Genomic DNA, 27,489 nt, shown 5'->3' with positions numbered 1-27,489 from the left:
TACACCATGGTGTGTTTCGAGGACGTTTCATTGTGGCGTTTTTAGTTGAATATTCATATGAATAATTACTTTTCGCTGTCGAAAATGTACCCGGACGTATTTCATGTGTATTCATTCCAGTTTCGTTTTTTTCATTTTAAGGAAATATTTAAGTCAATGTAACCCTATTTAAGAGAGTCAACGGTTCGCCCACCTGCAAATTTGAAAAGATTTTTCAGGGAAAGGAAATTGAATAATTACTTTGTCTTCTTGTATACTTGGCAAAATTGAATGTTAAAGAATCTCAACCCCGAGGATCGGACAATTCATGTGAATGATGACTATTAGTATTATCAGATGGTGGTTTTAATTTTCATCAACCGCCTCATCCATTCCATGTATCGACGCTGCACGGCAGTCATCAATGCACATGGCGGACACTCGAGATACTGACTTGTGATGCCATTGTCTCAGAGACTAGTGTTGTGTTTCACTTTAAGAACATCTGACACTTTAATTTCAACCTTGATGATCAGCTTTACCAAGTTTCATCTTTTTAATATGTCTCAAAGTATGTTTACAGTGTTTGGACAAAAAAGGTTTCTCATATATCTATATATCTATACATGGTGACGTTTCTTTTGCGGTTCAGTATATATTGTTTGTAAAAGTGGATATATAGAGGTTATCACACGAATGTGCTTGAGGATGGTAAATATCCTCTTTTAGGAATAAACATTGTATTTAGCGAGCCTTGGCTAAATACATAGTGTTTGTTCCATAACATTGCAAGTTATCCTTGAATGTGCGCATTGACACATGTATACATACATACATACATACATACATACATACATACATACATACATACATACATACATACATACATACATACATACATACATACATACATACATATATATATATATATATTATCAATGGTAAGAAGGTAAGTAATGTGTCGGTCAGACTGTGACAACAGTCAATATGGGTCAAACTGAAACCTGTTTCTTATGCAGTGGCGTCGCTAAATATAGGCAAAACAACACTTGCCCACACAAATTGTATCTACTTCCCTGTTCGCTTGGAGTCGACCTGTCCTGTCATAACGTTACGAAGTGTGGTCACACAGCGACAAAACGAAACAAGGTAACAATTCGGACATATTTCGGGCAAATCTTACTGTTCTAATTTGGGGAAAAGGTTCCAAGGGCTACAAACACAGAAAATGAAACTGATCCTGCTAGGCTAGTGATCCGACTGTGCCACCTACGTGAAAGGACAACCACACCTTAACCGCATCCCAAATAACTGGATTGAGCAGAATCTCCGACCATACCGTACGAAACCGTAAGAGCAGCAGGTCTACGAGCAAGACTTCCTGTTCGACGCGTCATATTGAGTCGACAACATCGTCAACAACAACTGCATTGGTGTCGTCAACACAGGATATGGCCTCAACTGCGATTGAGATATGTCTGGTTCAGCGACGAATGAAGATTTCTCCTCAGTCGAGGGGGTGGAAGAGCACGGGTCAACTGACGTCGGGGAGAAAGTTACGCGGAAACTGCGTTCAGGAAGTGGACATGTTTGGTGGGGGTAGCGTTATGATGTGGGTGGATATCTCTCATCATGGCAGGACAGGTTTGGTCCATATCCAGGGCAATCTTGCGACTCAACGATACATCAACGAAATTATTCTACCGCACGTCCTCCCAAATGTAGCCAGCGGCAACGGTGTATTCCAACAGGACAACGCTCGACCGCATACAAGACCGGTCACAAGAACCTGTCTACACAACAACGTTGATGTTCTCCCCTTGCCCTCCAGATCCTCGGATTAGAACCCGGCTTCAATTTCTCCATTACTAATCACCTATTAGCGCCAATTATCTGTTGGCTTCCCTTGTGAAGTTTGCACTTTTGTTACTTTATCATTTTTGTTGTTCTCACAGGTACATATATATGTTCTCTGCTTCACAGCATTTTATTCACCCAATGAAGGAGTAGGTATTTACTCCGAAACGTTGTATTCCTCATAATAATGTTATGTGTATGTATGCACATTCTTATATATATATCACTTCTAAATGGGGGGCACGGGTGGCCCAGTCGTCTAAGGCGCCGCGATTCGCTGTTCAGAGTTGCGTCCCTTGGGCACGCCAGAAACCTATGATTGTGGGTTCAAATCCCGGTTCGCCCCGATTATGTTTCTAGGTTTGTCAGCACCATACCCGTGCTCGTGGGTTTCACCGAAGTGGTAAACGTCTGAGACCTGCATCACTTCGGGCTTTCCTCCCACATTAAGCTGACACGCCGTGATATAACTGGAATACTGTTAAAAGCGGCGTTAAACCCAACTCACTCACTCACTCACTTCTAAATGTCATTCAAATACTTAATCCTAAATATGTTTTGATTTTAAACATATGATAATTTGACTTAGACTTAGGTATGGTGTTTGTTAGTTTATCGTATATGTTAAGGTTCATCGAAGGCACGATTACTTCGTGCAAAGCCTTGTGTTGATGCATGCATTCGTGCAGTTGTATTTTTTGTATTTGATACGTCTTGTGTATATTGTATTTCCATCAAGTGTTACATGAAAAAAACGTGAATTCTATTTTAAATGAAAAACCTTTTTATTCAAACATTCGAGTTGATTTTCAAAGGATTTTTTTAATTTTCAAACAGGTGCATGACTGTATATCATTTTTAGGTTTTGTAAACAGAAAATACAAATTCAAGATACACTATCTTTCATCATCATAGCCGTGAACAGACCAACATCGTTGACGCAATGATAACAATTATCCAATATTCAACTCGCTTGTCTTCATAACAGACATTCTGGCATTTTCAATACTAACATCAACATCAACAATGTATCCAGTGTGGCAGATATCCGAGATAGAGTTTCAAGCTGTCCATGTTTCCCAATCGACGTGTGAAACAGCAGCTACTGGGTCCCAGTAGTCTCGCCATTGCCAGTGTCCTCCCCGGTGTCCTCTGCCCCTTCCTCCTCGCCAGCGTTCTCGACGCCCATCACAAAAGCCCGGGAGACAGCCTCATCACTGAGAGGGGGCCAGCGTTTTATCAGCACCCATGCAATGATGGCACCAACTCCGGCAATGATCAGGGACACTCCAGCAAAATACAAGGCTCCATTTACAGAGGATGTCTCTTTTATGATTTTTGCTAAAATGACAAACACAAACAGGACGCATTATGAACATGAGAAAGACTCGAATATATAGAGTATTATAATGTTATAAGCTCGTGTGATCATGGTGAATTGACTACAAAGTCAAAAATAGAAAACTAGTTGTTTTGATTGTTTGTTTATTTATTGTTTAACTCTGCCGATAAACTAGTAATTGATGTTATGAGCAACGTCCAATGGAGTACGATGAAACGCAATCAGCCAAGTCACCGAGTGCGACCACTCAATTCTTATTGTAGCCCCTAACGACAAGCATAGACTGAAGGGATTCGGCATTTAATCGGTCATGTTTGTTACAAGAACACCAACATCTTCTGTATTATATTTCCTTAAATAAAGGATAACGAGATCGTGTATCAGTACCAAGCAGTGCAACATACCCATGCTAGAGCCGCCTACAAGTCCCCCCACCTCCTCAAAGCATCCCAGCATTGGTAGGGAGAGTTTCAAGTTGCTTCTTCCCGTGGCGTGGACCAACGCCAGTGGCATCATTACTTGAGCGAACGCTGTAATATGAAAACAAATCACAAGTCTTCAGTTACCTCCATGACTGTGGTTCCATCAGACAAAACACATCACTAAAGTGTGAGGAAGTGATGGAGGGTTTGCATCTGTGTAGTGAGTGAGTGAGTGTGGTTTTACGCTGCCTTTAGCTATATTCCAGCAATATCACGGCGGGGGGCAACAAAACGGGCTTCACACATTGTACCCATGTCGGGAATCGAACCCGGGCCTTCGGCGTGACGAGCGAAAGCTTTAACCACTAGGCTACCCCGCCACCTCTTACGTCTTTGTAAACAATATTTATATACCGTAGTTATATCAGGGCATGTCAGCATGATGTGGGAGGAAAGCCCGAAGTAATACAGGTCTCACATGTGTATCAGTTAGGTGAAACCCGCGAGCGTGGGCAAACCTTGAATAAGTGAGTGAGCGAGTTGGGTTTAACACCAATTAAACCGCAGTATTGCAGCTTCATGTGGGGAAAAAGTGAAAAGTGAGGCGCCGAAGAGATGCAGATAATACTCGCTTGTCACTTTGGGGGGTTGAAACGATGTCCTACAAGCTGCATCAATATAAATTCATACAGTTGGGAGATGAAACATACAAATACGGTGTATAGTGTATATGATGTACAACCAGATAACACGTACCAGTCACGGTTCCCAGCACCAAGGCAAAAACTCCTACAACCCAAATGTTAACAAACGCCACCTGGTGGACCATGGTGCCAAGGCCGATAACTAAGATCAGGATTCCCATCGATAAAAGAGCTGACTTTTTAAGATTTTCTCTCTGGAACTTTCGGATGATCAGCAGAACAATCAGCACGATCAACTGACTGCCGAAGAGGACGAAATACAAAATGGTGCTAGCCAGGCCTGTCGTGAAGCCTCTTTCAGAAGGGATGAGTTGAGCCGACGGTAGGAGAATTGACAATCCTGTTGTGATAAAATTAAATCCATAAGTGTAATTATTAATTATAAAGCATAACAGTATAAAGCTTCATGTAAATATCGACTAGTAGGTTCAACTATAGTTCGTAAAATCTTCGAATCGTTAGCGTCTGTTTGTTGTTTAACGTCGCAGTGCAGTATTCCAGCTATACGATGGTTTCTTTAGAGTGAGTGAGTGAGGGAGTGTGGTATTACGCCGCTTTTAGCAATATTCCAGCAATATCACGGCGGGGGGCACCAGAAATGGGCTTCACACATTGTACCCATGTCGGGAATCGAACCCGGGTCTTCGGCGTGACGAGCGAACGCTTAAACCACTAGGCTACCCGACCTCCCCTTTTCTTTAGAGACATGTTGGCAACAACACAAATAAAGAAGACATGAAACTTTTTTATTGAACTTTTTTGCAACTATGTGTCATGGTTACTTTGGGTCATAGGGGAAGGAGTAGCTCAGAGGATAAATAAGTTGTTATCTATAAAAATTGCCATGTTCTTCCAACTTCTAAAACGCTCATCAAAGATTTCAAAACGCATAAACGGTGGTGGCTATTGTCCTCCTCAGAATCCAATGAGATGACTGGGTCCTTCAAAATGTATTTCAGTTATATGACGGCACGCAGGCCAAATGACGCAGATTGTATCGGGTTTACTAAGTATAACACTTGGATGTCAACCAGGATTCACAAAGAACACCGATTAGAAACCAAGACACAGTTAGGAGAGAAGATCATTTGAAATGTGTTGTACTGTAAACTACGTTAATAATGAACACGCTTGTAGCGAACTGACGGATATAACGAACATATGTTTCGGTCCAGGACATTTGCTGTATATATTGTGTATATATTCTTATAACGAACTACAGTTATAACAAACTAAAATTACTGGTCCCTTTGAGTTCGAAATAACCGTAGTTTACTGGGGAAAAACTTACCAACCGAAGCGGCGACTCTAATCCATATGAGGAAATAAAAAGGTGGATGTTTGAAGAGCTTGGGCACATTCTGCTGGGTCTGTGAGTTCTTCTGCAGAAAACTACCAGCGAGAAGTCCTATCACAGCCGTTATCTCAAACACTCTCATGACGTTAGACCATCTCCGTCTACTGTCCAGATATTGAATTAAGTCGAAGATGATGACAATGATGCCGATGATGTTCCCAATGACGAAGCTGATGACGCTGATGAAGAGAGCGAGAGCTGGGCGAGTGTTGAGGTAGTCGATGGTGGCCACGACACCAGTAGTCCGAAGAAGACCCAAAGCAATGCCTTACAAAGATTCCATATGGTACTTAGTCAGGACAAACATTTAAAGCAGTTTTTCAATTGATATAATTATAATATTAGCCGAACGTATAGGAATCCAGAATGGTAGGCGAAAGAGAAAGGGGGAAATTCTAGAGAGAAAAAATATATCCGTCTATATGACCTATATCGTTTTATTGACAAAAGAAACTTTTTCTTCAATCCCGTGTAAAATACAAAAGTTTGTTTCTGTTTCGGCTTTGTTCATCCAACACTTCTAAGGTCAATAGTGGTACACATAATGCGACGCCGTTTGGCTGAAAGACGCTAGTATAGCCTGAAACGAATTTATCGGCAAAATGTATGTTACCATAACAACGGGGGTATATCATTTCCAGCTGTACACCGTACACCGCTTTGTCTAAACATCACTGACTAATGAAAAAATAATGTGACGTGTATATAAGGGGCGATGCTAACACATACCTCCCATAAATCCATATGGTATAGTCAGAATGTCAGCTGTGGTTGTCAATGACGACGAGATACAGGAAAAGATGAGTAGAACACTTCCGCCCAGGGCGACCTTCCGGAAGCCGTATCTGATCATAAGCGGCGCACAGGAAGCAGCTGAAATAGTGAGTGAGTGTGTGAGTGAGTTGGGTTTAACGCCGCTTTTAACAGTATTCCAGTTATATCACGGCGTGTCAGCTTAAGATGGGAGGAAAGCCCGAAGTGATGCAGGTCTCAGACGTTTACCACTTCGGTGAAACCCACGAGCACGGGTATAGTGCTGACAAACCTAGAAACATAATCGGGGCGAACCAGGATTCGAACCCACAATCATAGGTTTCCGGCGTGCCCAAGGGACGCATCTCTGCACAGCGAATCGCGGCGCCTTTGATCACTGCCACCAGTGCCCCCGAGCAGCTGAAATAACCACAGATGTGCAATATAACCATATTTAATTCATCTTCGTATTCCGGCGAAAATAAATTATCATGTATTATGATAAAATGCAGCTCTTACCCACCCGATAAATACTTATACTGGTGTATAACAGTCCATCAACGTCAACAACATACTAGAACGACACTTGTGGACATGGCCATAAGAATATTTGGACCAACTGTGATGTTCCAAATAGACAAAAACCTATTGTTTATCAATATGTATACATTTATTTGTAGATCTACGTCAGACCTGTGAAGATCCGGGGTAGAACAGGTCTTTAGCAACTCATGCTTGCTGTAAAAGGCGTCTAACGGGAATGGGTGGTCAGGCTCGCTGACCTGGTTGATGCATGTCATCGTATCCCAATTGCGTAGATCGATGCTCATGATATCAATCGATTAGTTACAGACCGCTGTCATAATGTTAAACAACAAACAAACAGATATACATCATGCATAATTATATACATAATAGTGTTATAGATGCCTGTCGACCCGTGAAGATCCGGGGTAGAATAAGTCTTCAGCAACCCATGCTTGCTGTAAAAGGCAACTATGCTTGTCGTAAGAGGCGACTAACGGGATCGGGTGGTCAGGCTCGCTGACTTGGCTGACATTGCGTGGATCGATGCACACGATGTCAATCACTGGATTGCCTGGTTCAGACACGATTATTTACAGACCGTCGTCATAGCTGGAATATTGCTGAGTGCGGCGTTAAACAACAAACAAGGAAACAATCAAGGATGATCCCTACAAAAAAAAAACACAGAAAAAACGTACACCTTGAGGGGACAGTTTAATATCACAATTAGCACAACATACTTGCCAGCGCAGAAAACACCCTAAATGTGTTTTGTACTTTAGTGACCATCTCTCCATCTTCACCGAATGCCCTTGTAACAACAATCTGGACGACGAACAGGAACGACATGTAGAAGAATCCAGCTATGATGTTCACTATCACACTGGCAAATATGGGAACGAGAAAGACAATGATCTTCTTGCCTTTATCTACTGCTCTGTTCCTCAGCGTAAGCTGAAAACAAACGAAGACATGGTGTTATTTGACCATATGACGTTCCCTGGTCAGCTAAAATTGCCTATTACTGTCGTCAGGGCCGACTGAAACCCGGATTGGATGATGAAGACTGTCAGGTTGGTTTACAGGCCGCCGTCGGGCCGCTGATAATTCAGGATACGCTTACGTTTCACGATCACTGACTTTCAGTGATCCATTCATACAATTTTACTGTTTTGCCTTTTGTTCCCAATGGAATCTGTTCGGCGGATAATCGAGACTGGTTATTCTCTGGTGTTGACGTCTTGAATGTATTCATTTTCTTTTGCTCGGGTGCCTGTATCGAATGGCACGTGCACTAAGAATAGTGACTAAGTATGGATGATATGCCCTTTTTAGCAATATTCCGGTAAAATCACGACGGCAGACACGAGAAATGGAAATTAATTTATTTGAATGAGTGCGTGAAAGTGTACCCTAGTGACGTGGATCTGTGTCCATTCTTTCTGGCACAGGTTTCTTTGGTACAGAGTCGATAATTTCCAGGTCGCCGTGATATTGTGGAATTTTTGGCTGACTGCGGCGTAAAAAACGTATTCACTTGCTCACGCACGTGCAATGACCACTTAGTAAAACACGACTCACAGACTTACCCTGTCCCCTTGTGCTTGGTCATCATCACCGGTGCGATTCTGTTTTTCTGCCTTTGCTCCAAGTTCTTCGTTTAGTCCTTCGATTGATTGGAAATCGCTAGAGGCAAGATTGACTTCTTCAGACATTGTTTCAAATGTACTAGTATATAGGCTTACACGAGTTACAACTTATGAGCTGTTGGTGAGATGGTTCTCAGGGGCCTAAACAGCGCTATGATAAGCCGCTGGTATTGTGTGAACGGCGGCAATACAGACAAGGTCTACTACTGTAGCCCACGAGTGTCACAACAATAAGAGGAAATGGTTTGAAGTGCTTGTTCCTCTATTCTCGGTAATGTTTATCTCCCTATTCCAGATGCGCATAAACGTGCATATACATACACAAACACACACACACACACACACACACATACACACTCGTGATGTCAGTCACCGGATTGTCTGGCCCAGATTCGATTATTTAAAGACCGCCGTCATATAGGTGGAACATTGCTGAGTGCGGCTTTAAACAACAAACAGAAAACCTACCTACCTACCTACTCACTCATGATTTTAATCACCCGATTGTCTGGTCCAGAATCGATTTTTTACAGCTCCGTCATATAGCTTGAATTTTGCCGAGTGCGACGTTAAGCTACAAAATAACAAAAGAAAACATTGAAATTTATTGTAAATAGTTGCGCTATCTCTTATGTTCAACAAGCTTGCATACAGAAACGACAAATATACCTTGGATATATATATATATATATATATATACGAAGCCTTGGATTCGTTTTAGAGTTGCTTACATAAGAATGAATATGTGGTTGAAAATTAATTCCAGAAAAAAAATACTTTTAGAAATTATAGCTGATAATATTTACATAAGCATTGATGATGACACTGCAAATAAAAACATAATAATCCATAAACAAAAATCATAATACTTTGTTTGGCACGTGCTTATCGTGCACTTTATGGATCGCGTCTTCCTGCAGCTTGTCTGTCAATATTTGTGACGTAGCAGGGATCTTGGTTCAGAGGGACATAAGAATGTTACATTAACGTACAGATAGCGTTGTTCCCCAGATTGTTGATATGCGCTGGTGCATGGCGACATTATATGCATGTACACCCCGGGATAGCTTGGTGAATCATGACATATCATGACACATGACACACGACACTGTGCAGGATGATGCGTATAAGTATTATCGTACAAGTTGGTTACAGGTGGTATATTATTTGGCTTCTGGTATAAATGTAGAATAATTTATACTATTTTAAGGATAATCGAATTAAACGTAAATAGTTAACGCAACTTTGAACAGTGTTCCAGATATGGCACGGCGTTCTGAACACATGTGATGCAGATCTCAGTCGTATATCACGAAACCCACAAAAACTGGTATGGTGATGGCTAACCTAGAAACATAATCGGGGCGAACCGGGATTCGAACCCACAATCATAGGGTTTTGACGTGCTCAAGGGACGCAACTCTAGACAGCGAATTGATGCTCCTTACTTAGCTAGTACATGTACAAGCAGCATCACACACACGTGCATGCACGTAGCTATATAAGTGCAATAATCTTGAACGCGACGTTGAAAACCCCATTTCACCTCATTCTCATGATATAGTCGGAATCGTACAATGGACTCTCCTTTTGGCATCGAAAGGGTTTTGTCGCTTTTATTTACAGATTCTGGAATAGAATTATTCTTGAAACTCCATCCTATCCCATTCTTATCCCGATCCCGTTTTGTGATATTGCTGCATGCCAGAAACCTATGGTGGTGGGTTCGAATCCCGGTTCGCCCCGATTAAGTTTCTAGGTTTGTCAGCACCATACCCTTGCTCGTGGGTTTCACCGAAGTGGTAAACGTCTGAGATGTGCATCACTTCGGGCTTTCCTCCCATATTAACCTGACACGCCGCGATTTAACTGGAATATTGTTAAAAGGGGTGTTAAACCCAACACACTCACTAGTGATATTGCAGCAATCACTCACTGACGTAGTGTGGTTGAGCATGTCTATGGAATGATGTGTTACACGCACAGCCGTGGATAACGTATTCAACATAAAGTTTTTATTGTTCCATTGTAAAACTACAGTTCTCTCGTGTGTATTTAAATAAATATATAGAATATTGTGATATGATTGTCAGAATATAATGTTTACTGTTACTATATGAAGCCGCAGATGTACATCACCATAAAAATAGGATGTTGCCAAACGTTTCCTCACAGGTATATTTAAATAATACAGGTTTGAATATTGCATTCTAGTAATTATTTAATAAAACATGTGAAATATTACGATAATATACATGTACTTATTCACTCGCGGGGATTTCGGACGTGCGTGCGTGTGTTCGTTCGTAAGGGCATGCGCGTGCGTAACTTACAAAAATTGGTTGATTTTATGTTCTTACCGGATTGCATAGATCGATGCTACTAATATCAATCACTGGATTGCCTGATCCAGACTCAATTATTTCCAGACCGCCCTCATGTAGCTGGACTATTACTGAGCGTGGCATAAACAAAAATATACAAACATACTTGTAACCTCTTTGATAGGCATTTAGAAGTTAGAGTAAGGATAAGAATTTATGGATGAACAACTTCTATATTACAATTAAGAGCGACGTTTCGGTGTAGGTTCTAACACCGACACGTCGCGCTTGGTTGTAACAAAAAAGTTGTTCATCCATAAATTCTTATCCTTACTTAAACATACTTGTAAACGACCAACATGCGCATGATAAATATTGTTTCGTGGGTTTCTAAGATTATTCTTAAATTACATATATGTTACATCAGATGCTGTGTTATCGAAACTACACATATTCTAGTACAATAAAAATATGCAAAGACGAATGTTTTAATGTAAAACAGGTTGATAGGTATAGGATGTATGCATACAGTGGAATAGATGGATAGACAGACAAAAACAAAAGTTTGGAGTGAGTGAGTGAGTACGGTTTTACGCCGCTTTTAGCAATATTCCAGCAATATCACGACGGGGGACACCAGAAATGGGCTTCACACATTATACCCATGTCGGGAATCGAACCCGGGTCTTCGGTGTGACGAGCGAACGCTTTTAAACTCTAGGCTACCCGACCGCCCAAAAAAGATTGGAGTGTATATATACACACACAGAAACGCACACACGCACACACGCACACACGCACACACGCACACACTCCACCTTCACGTATGGCAAACAAACAACTTATGTTTTAATAACGAATAATTAGTTCTTTCTTATATGTCTACGTGAACCAATTGTAGTATATTTCATTTCATACACTGTAACATGTGCAGGGTTGACTGAATCTTTATATGTGGATTCAGTCAACCCTGCACATGGTCAGCGACGCTCGTTCTACTGCGCTGGGTCCACTGGTCGTTTATTCATCCATCCATCAATCCATCTCAATATATCTATTTATTTATAAATAATCATGTCTCAATATTGATAATAACAACAACGAGTTCTTGTTAAAATTTACATTTAGTATTTCATATTGGATAAAACATATTTCTGCATGTACAAGCAATATAATACCTTGTACTCATTGAGTTCGTTTATTGGGTAAAACAGCGAATTTTATTAGAATGCTACATATTGAATTGTGCACAGCTGTTGCAATACCATGTGTATTAAAATCAAGCAATCGTGTTTCGTTGCGCTGTTCGTGTTTTACATATTAGCGGTGTCTCTTTGCTACGAGGTTGCGGACTCGCTCGCAGTGTTGTCAGTGGCCATACGGTGTTGAAAGTTTACAGGAACAGGGTTTTTGCAAAAGACGAATCATGAGTGCGGCATCTACAAATCAAGATGATTTCTTCGCACAAACAGCAGTGCCGGAAAGGTTCAATGACAAATACGAGTATATGAGGGAATTTGTATCCAAACACAGTGCGATCGGGAACAGGGTGGTCCTTGTATCAGTGAGTATCAGTCCAAAGTACCGCTTTCACGTGCAGTCCGTATTTCCACATGCGGATTTTGAATTGAAACTAGGCCCTAATGTTTATGTAGAGAATGTTCGTAACTGTTGAAAATAGATCGTTTTGAGTATATATTCTGTTGACATGTTCTATTAGCAGTGTTATATTTAAAGATAGAACATGGATCTTTCAGCGCATGAACTTTGGATTATATATAAAGGGACATAAATCGCATCTGCGATACTTCGTGGATATATTTGATGAAGCATTCATAAAATCTCTTTTCCTTAACATTGTGAAATTTATCCTTTTCACGTGTTTTCCATTAAAGTGGAAATTATACATTCATTTTCATCCACGTTTCTTCCATAACAACGCTCCACTTACACATACATCGCCCACGCCATAGATTGTTCCTCCTTCATAAACAAGCAAATCTTTGTGGTTTTCATTGTGAAGCAGTCATTGAATATCATTTATTTCATATCTTTATAACAATAAAGAATATTCAATTAATATGTGTAAGATAGAAAGAGTGCTACTGTAGACAGGAATATTTCTAGACCTGCTAATAAAGTCCCAAATTAGAATTAAAAATGTTCCATATAAAAATATGTCCTATGCCTTATATATACTGAACAACAAAAGTTCCTGTGACATTGAATAAGATTTATGCCAAGTTATGTTTTTTACCAAATCTGAAACAATTTCGGTTTGCAATAGATAAAAGACTCCTGTAAGCGTTCAAATGGTTTAATTTGCCCTACTGACTTCAGAAAATGTGTGATTTCATAAAAAACATGAACATGCCAAAATGTCAATTTACAAATCAATAGCATGTGTGTCCACCTCTGGTTGCGATGCAAGCAATACATCTTCGTCCCATGGAATAGACCAGGCATCGCACAAAGTCCTATTGGATATCTGTCGAATGTTTCGAAGTTCCTGGAGTGTCTGTGGAACACGTGGTTGACGTCACGGCACCAATCCATCTCATCCCACATGTGCCTGATTGGTGATAGATCAGGGGAGCGAGCCGGCCAGGGGATGACATTCACGTTGTTTTTTTTAAGAGAATCCTGAACAAGCAATATGAGACCGGGCGTTGTCATGTTGAAAGGTAATGCCTGGGCCATGACGACGCAAAAACGGAAGAACAACAGGGCCGATGATCTCGTCGCGGTAGCGCTGTCCATTGAGATTTCCCTCTACCACTATCAAACGGGTCATCTGTCTTGCTGTAATCCCATACCGTAACGCTGCCGCCCCCGAACCGATCTTCTTCCATGACACAATGATTGACGTAACGTTCACCTGGAGGTCGGTACACTCGAATCCGTCCATCGCTGTGGCTGAGGTGAAAACGAGACTCGTCAGTGAATAGAACTTGTCCCCACTGCATGGACGCTGTCTGAACCACTGTAGACGTGCTTGACTGTGGTTTTGTGTCCAAATGGGACGTCTTGCGGGTCTTCTGGCGATAATCCCTGCACATCTGAGGCAATGACGTACGGTTTGTGAAGATATTCGTTGAAGGCCAGGGATGCTTCTTGCAGTCACTGTTGCTGGCTGGAATCGATTTCGTAGGTTTGTTGTTCGAATCCAGTTGTCTTGTCGATTATTGGTTACGCGTAGCTTGCCACTCCAAGGATGGTCTGTCGGTCTCTGACTGCATTCGTCTGTTGCCAACGTTGCCATTAACACCAAATCGTGTTTCTGTGGACATTAAATTGTCTTGCAACATCACGTTGACTCGATCCTGCTTCAAGTATACAAGTGGCTCGCAGACGCTCATTTTTGGACAGGCGTGGCTTTTCGTAATGTTGAATAATTGCGTAATTTTGTTGTTTTTCTGAGTGGTTGTTGTCAGCCCGATGCTAAACAATGCATATGGAATCCCGTAAATCCGTATGTTTTCATACCCATTCTTGGGTAGTGAAATGCATGGGGCTTGCATAAAAGTAAACTTTTACATGGAATGCATGCTTTACTGTAGCAGTTGCGTTTTTGTGACTTGATGCCATACATGTACTACAATATTGAAAACCAAACTTTACTTGTTTGAAAAATACACTAATATACTGGTGTGACAGGAACTTTTATTGTTGAGTATATATGGATGACGTCGCGTAATGGACAACATTATTTTTGAGAGGGAAGTGTCTAGTAAGTTGCTATGTAGATAAACGCAGTGGCTGAATGATCTCATATGACAATCGGTATCAGGAGAAAAGGTACAGATAATTGACACGGAGATAGGAGAATATGCAGGAAATACCAAGCTGATCCACCTGTTCATAAAATGGTCTTGTCCGACATTTCCGAGGTCGGATTCTATTCAGGGAGTCATCATTATTAAAATTTGGTTATATATTTTTAAAGCTTCTACATTTCATCAACATCCTTAAAGAGGCTGTACACAATGTTGATACCGGTATCTCATATGAGAAATAAACAACCCATGGTCATTGTTTATCGTACTGTAAAACACTGCAGGGAGAATAAATCACTCAGGGCTGCTATATATAGATTAACCTGTTTGTCACTGATTACAAGACCAATAAATTGAAAGAGATTTTAATGCTTAGTTATATATTTTTTCATTACAGTATCAAAATACAATGCCAAAACACCTCCGAATTAAGGAACACAAGAACTTTTTAAAAAATCCAAATTTTGAACAAAATAACAATTTTCTTCCCCAATTTGCATGCCAGAAGCACTTAGTTTAGTTTCCTGGATAAATCCCCGGTAGGACAACAGGGGATACACAAAACCAGAATACTTCATCGTTTGGCTTGTCATCTTGTACAAACCATTTTCAAGTCAACTGGCCGGCATAAGCAGACATCATGATTATTAATTTGATGGAGGCTTGTCACAATGGACACACTCTTGTTTCCATGCATGTTTTAGCATTAATCAACTTGTCACATAAACATATCATACTGCAAATAAATATCTTATGCCAGTGGTAGAAACTAACAGTTTTAGTCCACTAGTCCTTATAATGATAACATATAGGTAACCCCTTAAAAAGGTCAAATTTCTACTAGTCCTTATGATACCTTAACTATGAGGCAGTTTGGCAAGGACTACAGGACTAGTGCCAATTTGTAACACTGTATGCTTATGATACTATGATTACTCTGTTACATGTCTCACCAGAGGGATATGTTTATAAGTTACATAACTCTTACCTTTGCTTTTTACTTAATTTCTTGTTTCACATGTGCTTCCTGTCTAAAACTCACCCATCCACTCACTCACTCTCCCATCCACTCACTCACCCATCCACTCACTCTCCCATCCACTCACTCTCCCACTCACTCACTCTCCACAGGCCACTATGCTTGTAGTAATAGACCTCTAACGGGATAAGCTGGTCAGGCTCGCTTACTTGATTGATGCATGTCATTGTATCCCAACTGTATGGATCGATGCTCCTGATGTCAGTCACTGGAATGTCTGGTCCATACTGGGTTATTTACAGACCACCGTCATATAGCTGGAATATTGCTGAGCGTGGCATTAAACAACAAACAAACACTCTCCCACCCATCCACTCACTCACTCTTCCACCATCCACTCACCCACTGTCCCATCCATCCACTATCCCATCCATCCACTCACCCACTCTCTCACACACTCTCCCAGTCACTCTCACTCTCCCACTCACTCTCCCACCCATCCACTCTCCCGTCCATCCACTCACTCACTCTCCCACTCTCTCACCCACTTTCTCACTCACTCACCCAGTCACTCTCACTCTCCCACTCACTCTCCCACCCATCCACTCTCCCGTCCATCCACTCACTCTCCCACCATCCACTCACTCACTCTTCCACCTTCCACCCAGACCTACACACTCTCTTACTCCCTCCCAAACAATCCACCCACCATCTTGTTGAAATCATCCCTTTTTCATTTATCTAGTCAGGAGGAACCACAGTGCCCCTTGAGAGCAGAACAGTCCGCTTCATCGACAACTTCAGTATCGGCACCAGGGGCTCTGCATCCGCTGAGTATCCTTTGCTTTACACTGTCAGACATTAAAGGAGGATCAATGCCACTTTTGTCTTTTGTATTGTAGGTGTCTTCCTATCTTATAGACCCGTGAAGATTCCGGGGTAGAATAGGTCTTCAGCAACCCATGCTTGCCGTAAAAGGTGACTGTGCTTGTCGTAAAAGGCGACTATCGGGATCGGGTGGTCAGGCTAGCTGACTTGGTTGATGCATGTCATCGATCCCAATTGCGTGGATCGATGCTCATGATATTAATCACTGGATTGTCTGGTCCAGACTCGATTATTTACAGACCGCCGTCATAGAGCTGGAATAATGCTGAGTGTGGCATTAAACAACCAACCAACCAACCAACCAATCCTATCTTATAGTAACCTTGTGAGAGGTACTACTTTCAAGGGAGACCTGTGCAGAGGTTTTACATTTGAATTGTAAGACCTAGGTGATAGGTTGTTCAATTTTACATGTCATGATTTCAGTTGTATGCATAAAGCACATGATCTTTCTCGCACACTTTGATCAAATTCCTTTATACTGTGACCCATTGTATTGTTTCACCATAAGGTTACCCAATGGTCTCTTATTTTTTCTGGAATGTTTTGCATTAAGACTATTGATAAGGAGGATAAAACACTCTTCCTCGGTTTTCATTGAAAATGTAAAACTGTGAGTCTTGTTTTATCCTTGACATGAAGATCCGGGTTAGAACTGATTTGGGAATTTGGTCAGCAATCCATGCTTGGCGCGCAAGGGGACTAACAGAATAATGTGGTCAGACACGCTGACTTGGTTGATGCATGTCATCGTATCCCAATTGCATAGATGGCTGCTCATGATGTCAGTCACTGGATTGTCTGGTCGAGACTCGATTATTTATAAACCACCGTTTTATAGCAGGAATATTGGTGAGTGCGGCGTTAAAGTACAAACTAACAAACACTGTGGATCCAGAAGGGGAGGGAGGTGCAGGAGGCATGCTTCATCATGTGTTCATGTCACTTCTTGATGTGGGGCGGTCGAGTAGCCTAGTGGTTAAGGCGTTTGCTCGTCATTGAAAATGCCAAGGTGTCAAACTCCAGGAACCCGCTTTAACCTCCTTTAATCCCCTTACTGGAGGAATTTTTTTGTATGGACGATTTTGCATTTCTGGTGTTTTCCACTATTTCCGATTTTCAAATTTTATTTTGGACAAGCATTTGTGATATACGATGCCCTAACGTATTAAAGTCTGCCTAGTTGCTGTGTTGGCTCTGCTTGCCCTATGAGAGAAGGTCTTGCAAGAAACTCACCTAGGCTTCTGCCCAAGGTTATTTGAAGAAAAATCTGTAGTCACTTGTCTTTACTGGTTAGGATTGCAACAATACATCACAGTACAATATGTGTGATGACATCTGGCTCACTGTAGATATAGTTCATATCACAGTGACACTATTGTAACGATGTAATGGCAGTGTGGCAGACCACCTTGACATACTGTTGTTATGTCCTCAAGATTTTCGATGCTGAGGAATCAAAATCAAGAAAAGGGTCTGTTGTTATCCTGAATCGTCATAACAGAAACAACTGTAAAAAATTGCATGGAAAGAACCAAAATTGTGGCAGTAAAAGTTGTACAGAGATTAAAAGTTTGTTTGATTGTTTTAAATGCAGGACTTAGTAATATTCCAACTATATGACGATGGTCTGTAAATAATCAAGACCAGGCAATTCAGTGATTGACATCATGAGCATCAATCTACAAGATCGAGATTGAGATACAATGACATGTATTAACTAAGTCAGAGAGTGTGACCACCCACTCGCCATTAAGACGAGCATGGACCAATACTAACCCTGATCTTTACGGTTCCAAGGTTGAAGAAATTGCAGTCAGTAAGAATGGCATTCAACAGTTTGTGAATCTGTTAAACTATGTCTGTATCAAGAATATAAATGACATCAAGCAGTTAAGTATTTTTTATGTACACTCACAGTTCATGATTTGATAGACAAATTTTATGTTTATTAAATTTTAGGCAACTCCCATTAAGGATAAATGTTGGAAGAGGATGTGGTATTGCTTGTTGCAGTTGACCCTGTAGATTGTGTATGTTTGGAACAATTTCAGATGAGTACCACTTTCTATTGGCATGCCCATGTTGCACTGCCTTGATCATTTTCACCAGTCTCGGGGAACTCGGTGTGATAGCAGTAAAAGCCTCTGGTTGACTAGTTGTGGTGTGTCATTTCTATTTTCTATCTCCCTGATATAGCTAAAATGTTTGGGCCTACAGTTTTTCCACTGGGCCTACAGTTTTTGAAATGTGCTGGCCCTCTCAGTTTACTCTGCTGAGTTTCAGACACTGCTTTTGATCAAATGATATTTCTAAGTTTTATTGATATAACCCTAACATGAGTAAGTTGAATATGTCATTATTTTGTAACATGATAAAAATGTTAATGAAGTGTTAATGAGAGAAGATTAACTACCCATCTGTCACCTGCTGAATTGATGTACATGGGCCTATGACCTTCATACCGAGTATAGATATACTTGCAGTGACAGTGAGAGACCATATTTAGTTTTTTTGCATAGTCTGATTGTTTGAGTGTCCTTGACCTGGAGCCAGATATTTCCTGCAGCAAGGGTATGCCGTTATATTTCTGTACCGACTGAGGTCGCTGGAGCCGTACTCTCGCCATGTCCAGCGCCACATGATGGATATGCTGGAGGTCAAGGGAGATTCAATAACTGGTACTCTCACCTATGCACAAGTCTCACCATCAGACCAAGACAAATTCTGTGATTCTGCAATCGCAAAAATATTTGCAGAAAATGTAACTTATCACAAAATTGTAGAAAAATTGTGGAATTTGCCCTTTGTCAATCAATACACTAATTTCCATTATTTTTAATCCTTTCTATCCAAAGCTTTTGGTAATTTTACCACAGAATTCGTCTGGGATTGAACCATGTATGATAGAACAGGTTTCCATACCCATGTATCTCGTCTAAGAGACAAATACAATGGGGATTTGGGTTTTAGATGGTTGCAAACAAACTTAGAGTCATTCCTCCTAGATCTATTTCATTCGGAAAATATCGTAAATATCTAGTGAATGGCGTCTTACTTCATAATTCACTTGCGGTTAGTATGTCCCAAATGTAATGCCAAAAGTTTGAGATTCTAGCGGGAAACACAAGAAAATGCCCCTAACATGTGAGAAGGGTACGTTGAAAATAATAGCATGGGTCTAATTGAATCAGAATCTGACATTCATGTGTAAGATAATGTTGGATGAATGTCTGAAGTGTGTTAGGAAGTGTAAGCCTTTGAGCTATGGTCAAATCTTGATGACCTGGCCGATCTTGGCCTGACTGGATTGGGGCTCACACTGTCATCAACTGGTCTGTCAGGTCCAGGCTTGATTACTTGGTTCACACCTGTGATTTTGCTGATAAAAATAAGATTCACCCATTTACACCAATGACACAATTTCCTTGAAAGCAGTGACAGTTTACCCGTACATTGTTTCCAACTCAGTTTAGAACAGCCCCTAGCAGCCTTTGCTCGTCTATGAGGTGATCACCAGTAAATGGATTGTGTAGTCAAGCTCTGTGACTTGGTTGTTTGGGTGTCATCATACCCCGACAGCATTGTACCTTGCTTGTACTATCAATCACTGGATTGTCTGGTCCAGACTTGAATATTTGGACCAGACAATCAAGTGATCGATATTGTGAGCAGCTATACACACCATCAGGGTAGAATGACACACAGTTTAACCTAGCCTGACCCTGGAACATTTGGTCATCTCTTAATATGACTAGCATAGGTTGCCTGGGAACTATTCTAACCAGGAATCCTCACAGAGAATTCTATGAACAGGTGTGGTGGTGTAGCCTATTGCTTAAAGTGTTTGCTCATCACACCGAAGGCCGAAGTTTAAAGCCAATATTTGGTGCCCCTGCAGTGATATTGCTGGAATATTGCTAAAAGCGGCATAAAACTATACTCACTCACTCTCGTATGAAGTTCCTGTGTTAGCAACAAGCGCATATGATCGAAGGGAGATAACTCTAGATACCGGAAGTGATGACGAAGGTAAAAGCTTGTCAGGGAGTTATAAAGAATTCTAATGTTTCTATGTAACTGGTAAGAAATGGTATGTGATTGATTATTTGGTACATGTTGCTGGGATATCTGGTCAGGTTGTGAGGATGTCATGATTATATTGTAGAGATGGCAGTTTGAGACTAGATCTTGAATAAACAAGTCGTATTGTGCTAGCTGTTTTCAGTATAATAATTTCAAATGAAATCTTTATTACAGTCTAAATATATATGTTAATTTGAGCAAATCAATACTTAAAGTCACAAAATCAATATTTCAGCCTTACAATGATTGCTGATTTGAAAGCACAGTCATATTGTATGAAGCCACATGGTTAAAGCATTCACTTGTCACACTGTAGGCCCTTATTCGATTTCCCACATGTTAATAATGGGCGAAGCCCATTTCTGGAGTTCTGCCTTGATGTTGCTGGAATATTGCTGAAAGAGACGAAAAAACTCACTCACTCACTCACTCAAACCCCAACCCACCCCCCACCCCCAATCCACTCACTCAAACACACACACCCCATCCACTCACTCCCCTCCCCCCCCCCCCCCCCCCCATCCACTAACTCTTCCACCCATCCACTCACCCACCAATCCACTCTCTCACTCTCCCACCAATCCACTCACTCAAATAATGTCCATAATGAGGTGTTTTGTTCCTGAAACTGCCAGTGAAGCATGAACACACATCGTCCCTGAAGTCGGTCCTCCAGGAGTATGAGAGTGTGAAGGAGAAGGACCTGTTGTTGAGCATCGACTTCACATCCCTGGCTGAGTACCTGCATCTCCTCCGGGCCTCCGCACAGATTCTAAACACCATCAACAAGATGGCCCTTCTCTACCTCGCTGCCGCCGTGTCGGACTTCTACATTCCCAAACATGAAATGGTACAAAGCTGTTGACATTGAATCTTAAATAAAAACCCATCTTTTTGAAATCGCTTTCATCCAAACTGTAGTACATTTATGTTTCACAGCTTGCCCATTGGTGATATATGAGATGACAGGGATCCATGATCACTGGGTAATACATGAATTCTTACACGAGTTTCGAAAAATCTGTATGCTACACATTCAAGTGTAATAATTTCTTAATTACCCTCTTAATCCTTTTGAGCTTCCCTCCAGAAAAATGCACTGACCACGACCTGTGACGTCATTCTGACCTTACTTCACAATATGAATCGAATGAGGTCAGTACACTGGAGCGCGTGAAGTGTTATTGACATCAGTACACATCCGATTTTATGAACTCTGTTATTTCTAACCCTATGGGTAATAAAATTATTAGTGGGACGTTTAGGGCTTTTCATATGTAGTCTCCCGATCTGGATTTGGGGGTGAAGTTTGGTCCCAAGTGACCTATGCTATGTCAGACCTACATATCGTATGTTGTACATTGAGAACACAGTATACCTGGTAGTTATCTCCTAATTAAAATGAGAGACTTTCCTTTGCCAGCCTGAACACAAGATCCAGTCGTCCACAGACAAACCACTGCAACTCTCCCTGCAGCTTGTCCCCAAGATGTTGAAACCTCTCGTCCATGAGTGGGCACCAAATGCCTTTGTTGTTTCTTTCAAGGTACAAAAGAACAAATACATGATCACTAAAATACTTCCATCGCAAGAAATGACCTGTACATTTTTAGTGCTTGGTCTTGATAGTTTGAAAAAATAATTAAACTGACTGTTGATTTGTATTTATGTAAGTACTTTTGAAAAGTTAATATTTATCATCACTATTGAAACTAGTGGGATGTAGACGAACTTTTTCCAAACTCATCTATTCAAATATATGCCATATTTCTTGATGTAAATTTACAAAATGCTTGTAATATATGTGTGACCTTTCAGCTTGAAACGGACAGAAATTTGCTGTCAAAAAAGGCATACGCAGCTCTAGAAAAATACCAGCATCAGGTAAGTGTTAACATGAATACCCCATTCAGAAAACTGCATACCGACTCCAAACCCACCAGTCATTGTTTTAGTGTGTCAATGCTGAGCACCAGGCAGGGAAACAAAACATCTTTTGGTATGACACGCATGGGGATCGAACCACTGACTTTACACTCTCCAGGCAGGTGCTCTATCCACTAGACCACATAGGAGTGTATTAGACTATAGGCATAATAAAATATTTGCTGAGACGATAATGTTCCTTTGTCTCTTATGATATACATAGGTAACAGAGTTCAAACCAACCAGGGCTCAGTGAATGTCAAATTGACATTACTGTATATCACCGTACTGAGACCCCTTAGCCAACTTCTTGAGCAATCTGTAAGTAATATTTATTAGTATCCCAAATATGACTGACAATTTTAATGACGCTCAATATTTTCTTGTGTATACAATACAACTATTTGTTACAGACACCAGCAGCTCAGAAGGGGTATATGATTGCCTAGTATTCCTCAGGCAAAGGATTTAACTGACTGTCCAGTGTCCACACTTCACGAACTAGGCTGCAATTTCCGTGCTCGATCGTAGTGCCACCAGTGGCTATTATGAGTTAGGTCCCTTCTATTGAACAATGAGATTCCACCTCTCATATCACTTGCATTTGCTTCAAACAAAATGCTGGCACCCAGTCAAAACAATCTGATCAATAATTAAAATCTGTATTGTGATAAAACAGGTCTTACTTCACAAGATGTATCAAATCACTTGAGAACCTTGATTAAATGTATGAACAGCTTTGGAAAATATCTGTTGACTCCGAGTTGGGGATACACATGGTTTGCAAATCCTGCAATCGACTAAAATCTGCATGGCAGTTCATAAACCGGATGTCGATTTCGTTACACGATTTTGATTGGACTTTACATAAGAATCGTCAGTCCAGCCAAAATGTAACTCAATAATTCCAGCCTAGTTCTGCACGTGTGGAAACTGGACTTTTATAGTCATTTAACTCCCTTGTCTCGGGAAGATAAGTAATTGTTATGGAAAAATATTTTGATTTCATTGATGTTTGAACTAAGTTTCTACACTACCTGTAATCTCTAAAAACAAATTTAACTCATTGTGAATTGGTCTTAAGCCATCCATGCTTGTCATAAGAGGCGGCAAACAGAATCGGGTGGTCAGGCTCGCCGAGTTGGTTGATGAATGTCATCATTTCCCAACTGTTAAACAACCAGTTTACGCAGATACTCCCGCATTTCACAGTTGGTTTTAAATAGCATAACATTCACAGTGCGCTCAAGCCTACATTCTTCCTTCAATACCCCATCTTTGTTCTCTGAAATTTATAAACAAGACTTTCAGAGTTGTGTTTGTTTGTTATTTAACGCCACACTCAGCAATATTTTAGCTATATAGCATTTGGGATACGATGTCCTGCATCAACCAAGTCAGTGAGCCTGACCACCCGATCCCGTTAGTCGCCTCTTACGACAAGCATAGTCGCCTTTTATGGCAAGCATGGGTTGCTGAAGACCTATTCTAACACGGATCTTTCAGAGTTGTGATTCGGTTCGGGGTATATCAATTTATGAAATAAAAGCTCTGTATCATATCCACTCCTATAGATCGGGATACGTATCTATCGCAACCCCACCGTGATGTTACGGAGTGTTTCATGATTCACTACCAATAACCCATGTTTGACAGCTGACTTTAGTAGGGTGTACAAGATCACATGAATGAGTAATGGAATTTCATTTTCAGGTTGTTATAGCAAACCTTCTTGACACAAGGAAGTACGAAGTTGTACTTGTAACCAAGCAAACAGAAAAGCCAATCTTACTTTCAAAAGAAGATTCGGACAAGGGATTAGAGATTGAAGAAGAAATTGTGAAGCAACTTATTGTTCGGCATAAACATTTCATTGAGAGTTGATGAAATGTGACGGTTAAGATGAACTTGGTGAAGGGAGCACATGGCCAGCTTGACTTTGTAGAGCCTTCGTCATGAAAGTGTACTCAGGATTATTCACAGCCACACAATTCCAGCTTCAGTGTATAGTGGGAAGTTGGGGGCGTCAAAATTCACAGATGTACAATTATCGACAAAGCACATTGCAGCACTCATTGTTTTTACAGTATCACATAACTAACTCGAAGGCCATAAAGATAAAATGGGATGAATATAGGCTGCTAGGACTGAGAAGCAGATGAGTAAGTGAGTCTGGTTTAACGCAGCGGGTATGGTGCTGACAAACCTAGACACAAAATCGGGGCAAACCTGGATTCGAACTCACAATCATAGGCTTCTGGTGTGCACAAGGGACGCAACTCTGCACAGCGAATCGCGGTGCCTTAGACGACTGGGCCACTCGTGCCCCGAGAAGCGGGTGAGAATGGAATGGGGTGGATTATTTTGTTTAGTATACCTCTGGGTCTGAAAGAAATGAGTATGATGAGTGAATGTCTCTACGATGTAGTTTTATATAATTCAGGGATGCAGCTTGAACTCTAACCGTTAATGATATGAGGACAGTCCCAACAAATCCTGAAATTTTACTAGCGTTCGGATACCCTTGACATTAGACAAACTGACAAGGGCTTATAAGCTAGTGCACATTTGTGTCCCTTGTTTACTGTGTAAATACAGGTCAAGATTGTTGCCTAATAATCCATGCTTATTATATCCGTCTAATGAGTTGATAATGTGTCATTATACCCCGACAGTGAGAATAATTGTTCATGCAGTCAACCACTTATTTGCGACCTGTGACAACCATGACACAGCTGGAAGATTGGGGATTGCTGCGTAATTCATCATTCAGCTCATCTTTCCACAATCATCGTGCTACAATTGCCTTAGGTTTATTTGTGGGAGTTGAGATAATCTCAGCATAATCAGAACACAAGATTTGTAGTCTTCGTGTATCACCTATAGCTCTCAACTCCTGCTGCAACACAATGTGGACCTGATGATCACTTCACCAGCAAATGTTTGTTTGTTTTAACGCCGCACTCAGCAATAATCTAGCTATATGACAGCGGTCTGTAAATAATTTAGTCTGGACCAGACAATCCAGTGATTGACATCATTGTACCTATCAATTGGGATACAATGACATGCATCAACCAAGTTAGTGAGTTTGACCACCCGATCCCATTAGTCACCTAATACAAGCCTTTTACAGCAAGCATGGGTTGCTGAAGACCTATTCTACCCCAGATCTTCACCGGTCATCAGCAGATGCATGACATTCTTATACTTGGCAGCAGACAAGATTGTTCAATAGTGGATTCATGAAACACCTTAAGAAAAAATTCTAAGGTCATGAAGTCAACTTTGTTTTGTTTTACTTGATCATAGAAACTTTCAAGTGTGTTTTAAGGATGTTTGCTTGTATGTATTCCTCTCTTTTTTCTTAGCTTGATAATCATGAAATCTAATTGATAAATGGTCTGATTGGCTTATCGGTAAAAGCAGAGCAGGTGACAACATATTCACATTTATTTTTGTTGAAAGCGATGAGCAAGTTAAGCAATATCTTGTCAAGAAATGAATCAACAAGTTCATGAATTCTCATATGTATATACACCTTGAGTTAGAGGATCTCACTTTTATTCTATGATTTTCTGCTTTGAGCTTCTCATTGCCCACAGATTGATAAAAGATTGCTGAACCAGTCATGCACTGGCTGATGCACTTTCACCTCTTCAGGCCAGAGGTCGTGGTATGCGTTCCTTTTATATAGCACACTGTGTGCATCCATTGCCCTTTCGTGTAGAACATATTCTATTGATGTAGGATGTCAGTGGTAAATATGGGTCTTGTTTTACATATATGTAATCAGCATACATTCATTTTGTTAAATAGTTATCTATAAATTCAATAAAATTGTTATATATAATATTTGATTTGATATATATCTACTCGGACAGGGTGGTTGAGTGAGTGTTTGGTTAAACATCGTTGGAGTCACCCCACAGATGACATCTGTACCTTGTCAGTTTGTTGACGGGTTTAACCTCTTTGGTCACATACAAGCATCATATGAGAATCTGAAATGTTGTGTCACTACATTGGTTCTCGAACGTGGGGTGGAGCATTTTAATATCAAATTTGAGCAAAATAAGTGTCAGTACGTAACTATGCACCCGGGGACATGCCTTCTGTTGACAGGGGAGAATGTAGCTTGAGTGGAGTTTCAGACATGTTTTGTTTGTTGTTTAATGCCGCACTCAGCAATATTCCAGCTATATGACGACAGTCCGTAAATAATCGAGTCTGGACCAGACAATCCAGTGATTGATTTCAGACATGTACTCAGTGACATGAGATCACTTGCCTTTCAGTCAAGTGAGTGAGGTTTACATCTGTTTGAACAGTATTAGTTATATCACAGTATGTCAGCTTATGGTGTGAGGAAAGCCTGAAGTGCTGCAGGTCTTAGACCTTTACCACTTTGGTGAAACCCACAAGCACGGGTATGGTGCCGACAATCCAAGAAACATAATCAGGGTGAACTGGGATCCGAACCCACAATCATAGGGTCTTTACTCTATACATCGAATTGCAACGCCTTTGACTACTGGGCAATCCATGGCCCCTTCAGTCAAGCGAGGAAGCTCGAGTAGCCCAGTCGTCTAAGGTACTGCAATTCGCTGTGCAGTAGCATCCCTCAGGTATGACAGAAACCTATGATGGATTCAAATCCATGTTTGCCCCGATAATGTGTCTAGGCTTGTCAGCACCATAGCCACAGAAGGCCTGCATTACTTCAGGCTTTCCTCCCACATCAAGTTGACACGCTTTGATAAAAGTCAACTGTGGTTGTTGTAAGACCAAAAGGTTGTAGTGGTCAGGTGACTTGATTGATTCCATGACATCATATCCCAAGTGCATGGATTGATGCTCAAGATGTCAATCATTGATCCAGGCTTGGTTTGCCGTCATATAGCTGAAATCCTGTTCAA

General features: G+C 40.9%; 2 protein-coding genes across 3 annotated transcripts; one reads left to right on the top strand and one right to left on the bottom strand.

Moving 5' to 3' along the window:
• Nucleotides 1–2,770: 2,770 nt before the first annotated feature.
• LOC139463833 (uncharacterized) lies at nt 2,771–8,807 on the bottom strand. 2 transcript variants are annotated; one of them, XM_071245203.1, is made up of 7 exons: nt 8,532–8,807; nt 7,683–7,896; nt 6,391–6,534; nt 5,596–5,928; nt 4,357–4,644; nt 3,583–3,708; nt 2,771–3,177 (listed from the first exon to the last, which is right to left on the bottom strand). In XM_071245203.1, the coding sequence occupies exons 1-7, from the start codon at nt 8,655–8,657 to the stop codon at nt 2,939–2,941; spliced, it is 1,470 nt and encodes a 489-aa protein (XP_071101304.1). In that variant the 5' UTR covers nt 8,658–8,807; the 3' UTR covers nt 2,771–2,938. The 2 variants fall into 2 exon arrangements, with proteins under 2 accessions (XP_071101304.1, XP_071101305.1); XM_071245204.1 differs by having other exon boundaries at nt 8,524–8,612.
• Nucleotides 8,808–12,270: 3,463 nt separating this feature from the next.
• LOC139463392 (phosphopantothenate--cysteine ligase-like) lies at nt 12,271–26,361 on the top strand. Its single transcript, XM_071244651.1, has 7 exons — nt 12,271–12,479; nt 16,416–16,504; nt 19,115–19,239; nt 21,280–21,494; nt 22,068–22,190; nt 22,463–22,528; nt 24,284–26,361. The coding sequence occupies exons 1-7, from the start codon at nt 12,342–12,344 to the stop codon at nt 24,452–24,454; spliced, it is 927 nt and encodes a 308-aa protein (XP_071100752.1). The 5' UTR covers nt 12,271–12,341; the 3' UTR covers nt 24,455–26,361.
• The last annotated feature ends 1,128 nt before the right edge of the window (nt 26,362–27,489 follow it).

This window comes from Haliotis cracherodii, unplaced genomic scaffold (genome assembly GCF_022045235.1).
Source record: "Haliotis cracherodii isolate W230 unplaced genomic scaffold, xgHalCrac1.p SCAF_16, whole genome shotgun sequence".
Classification (NCBI taxonomy): domain Eukaryota; kingdom Metazoa; phylum Mollusca; class Gastropoda; order Lepetellida; family Haliotidae; genus Haliotis; species Haliotis cracherodii.
Note: the sequence above shows the minus strand (reverse complement) of the source record. Positions and strands in the feature narration are given on the sequence as shown.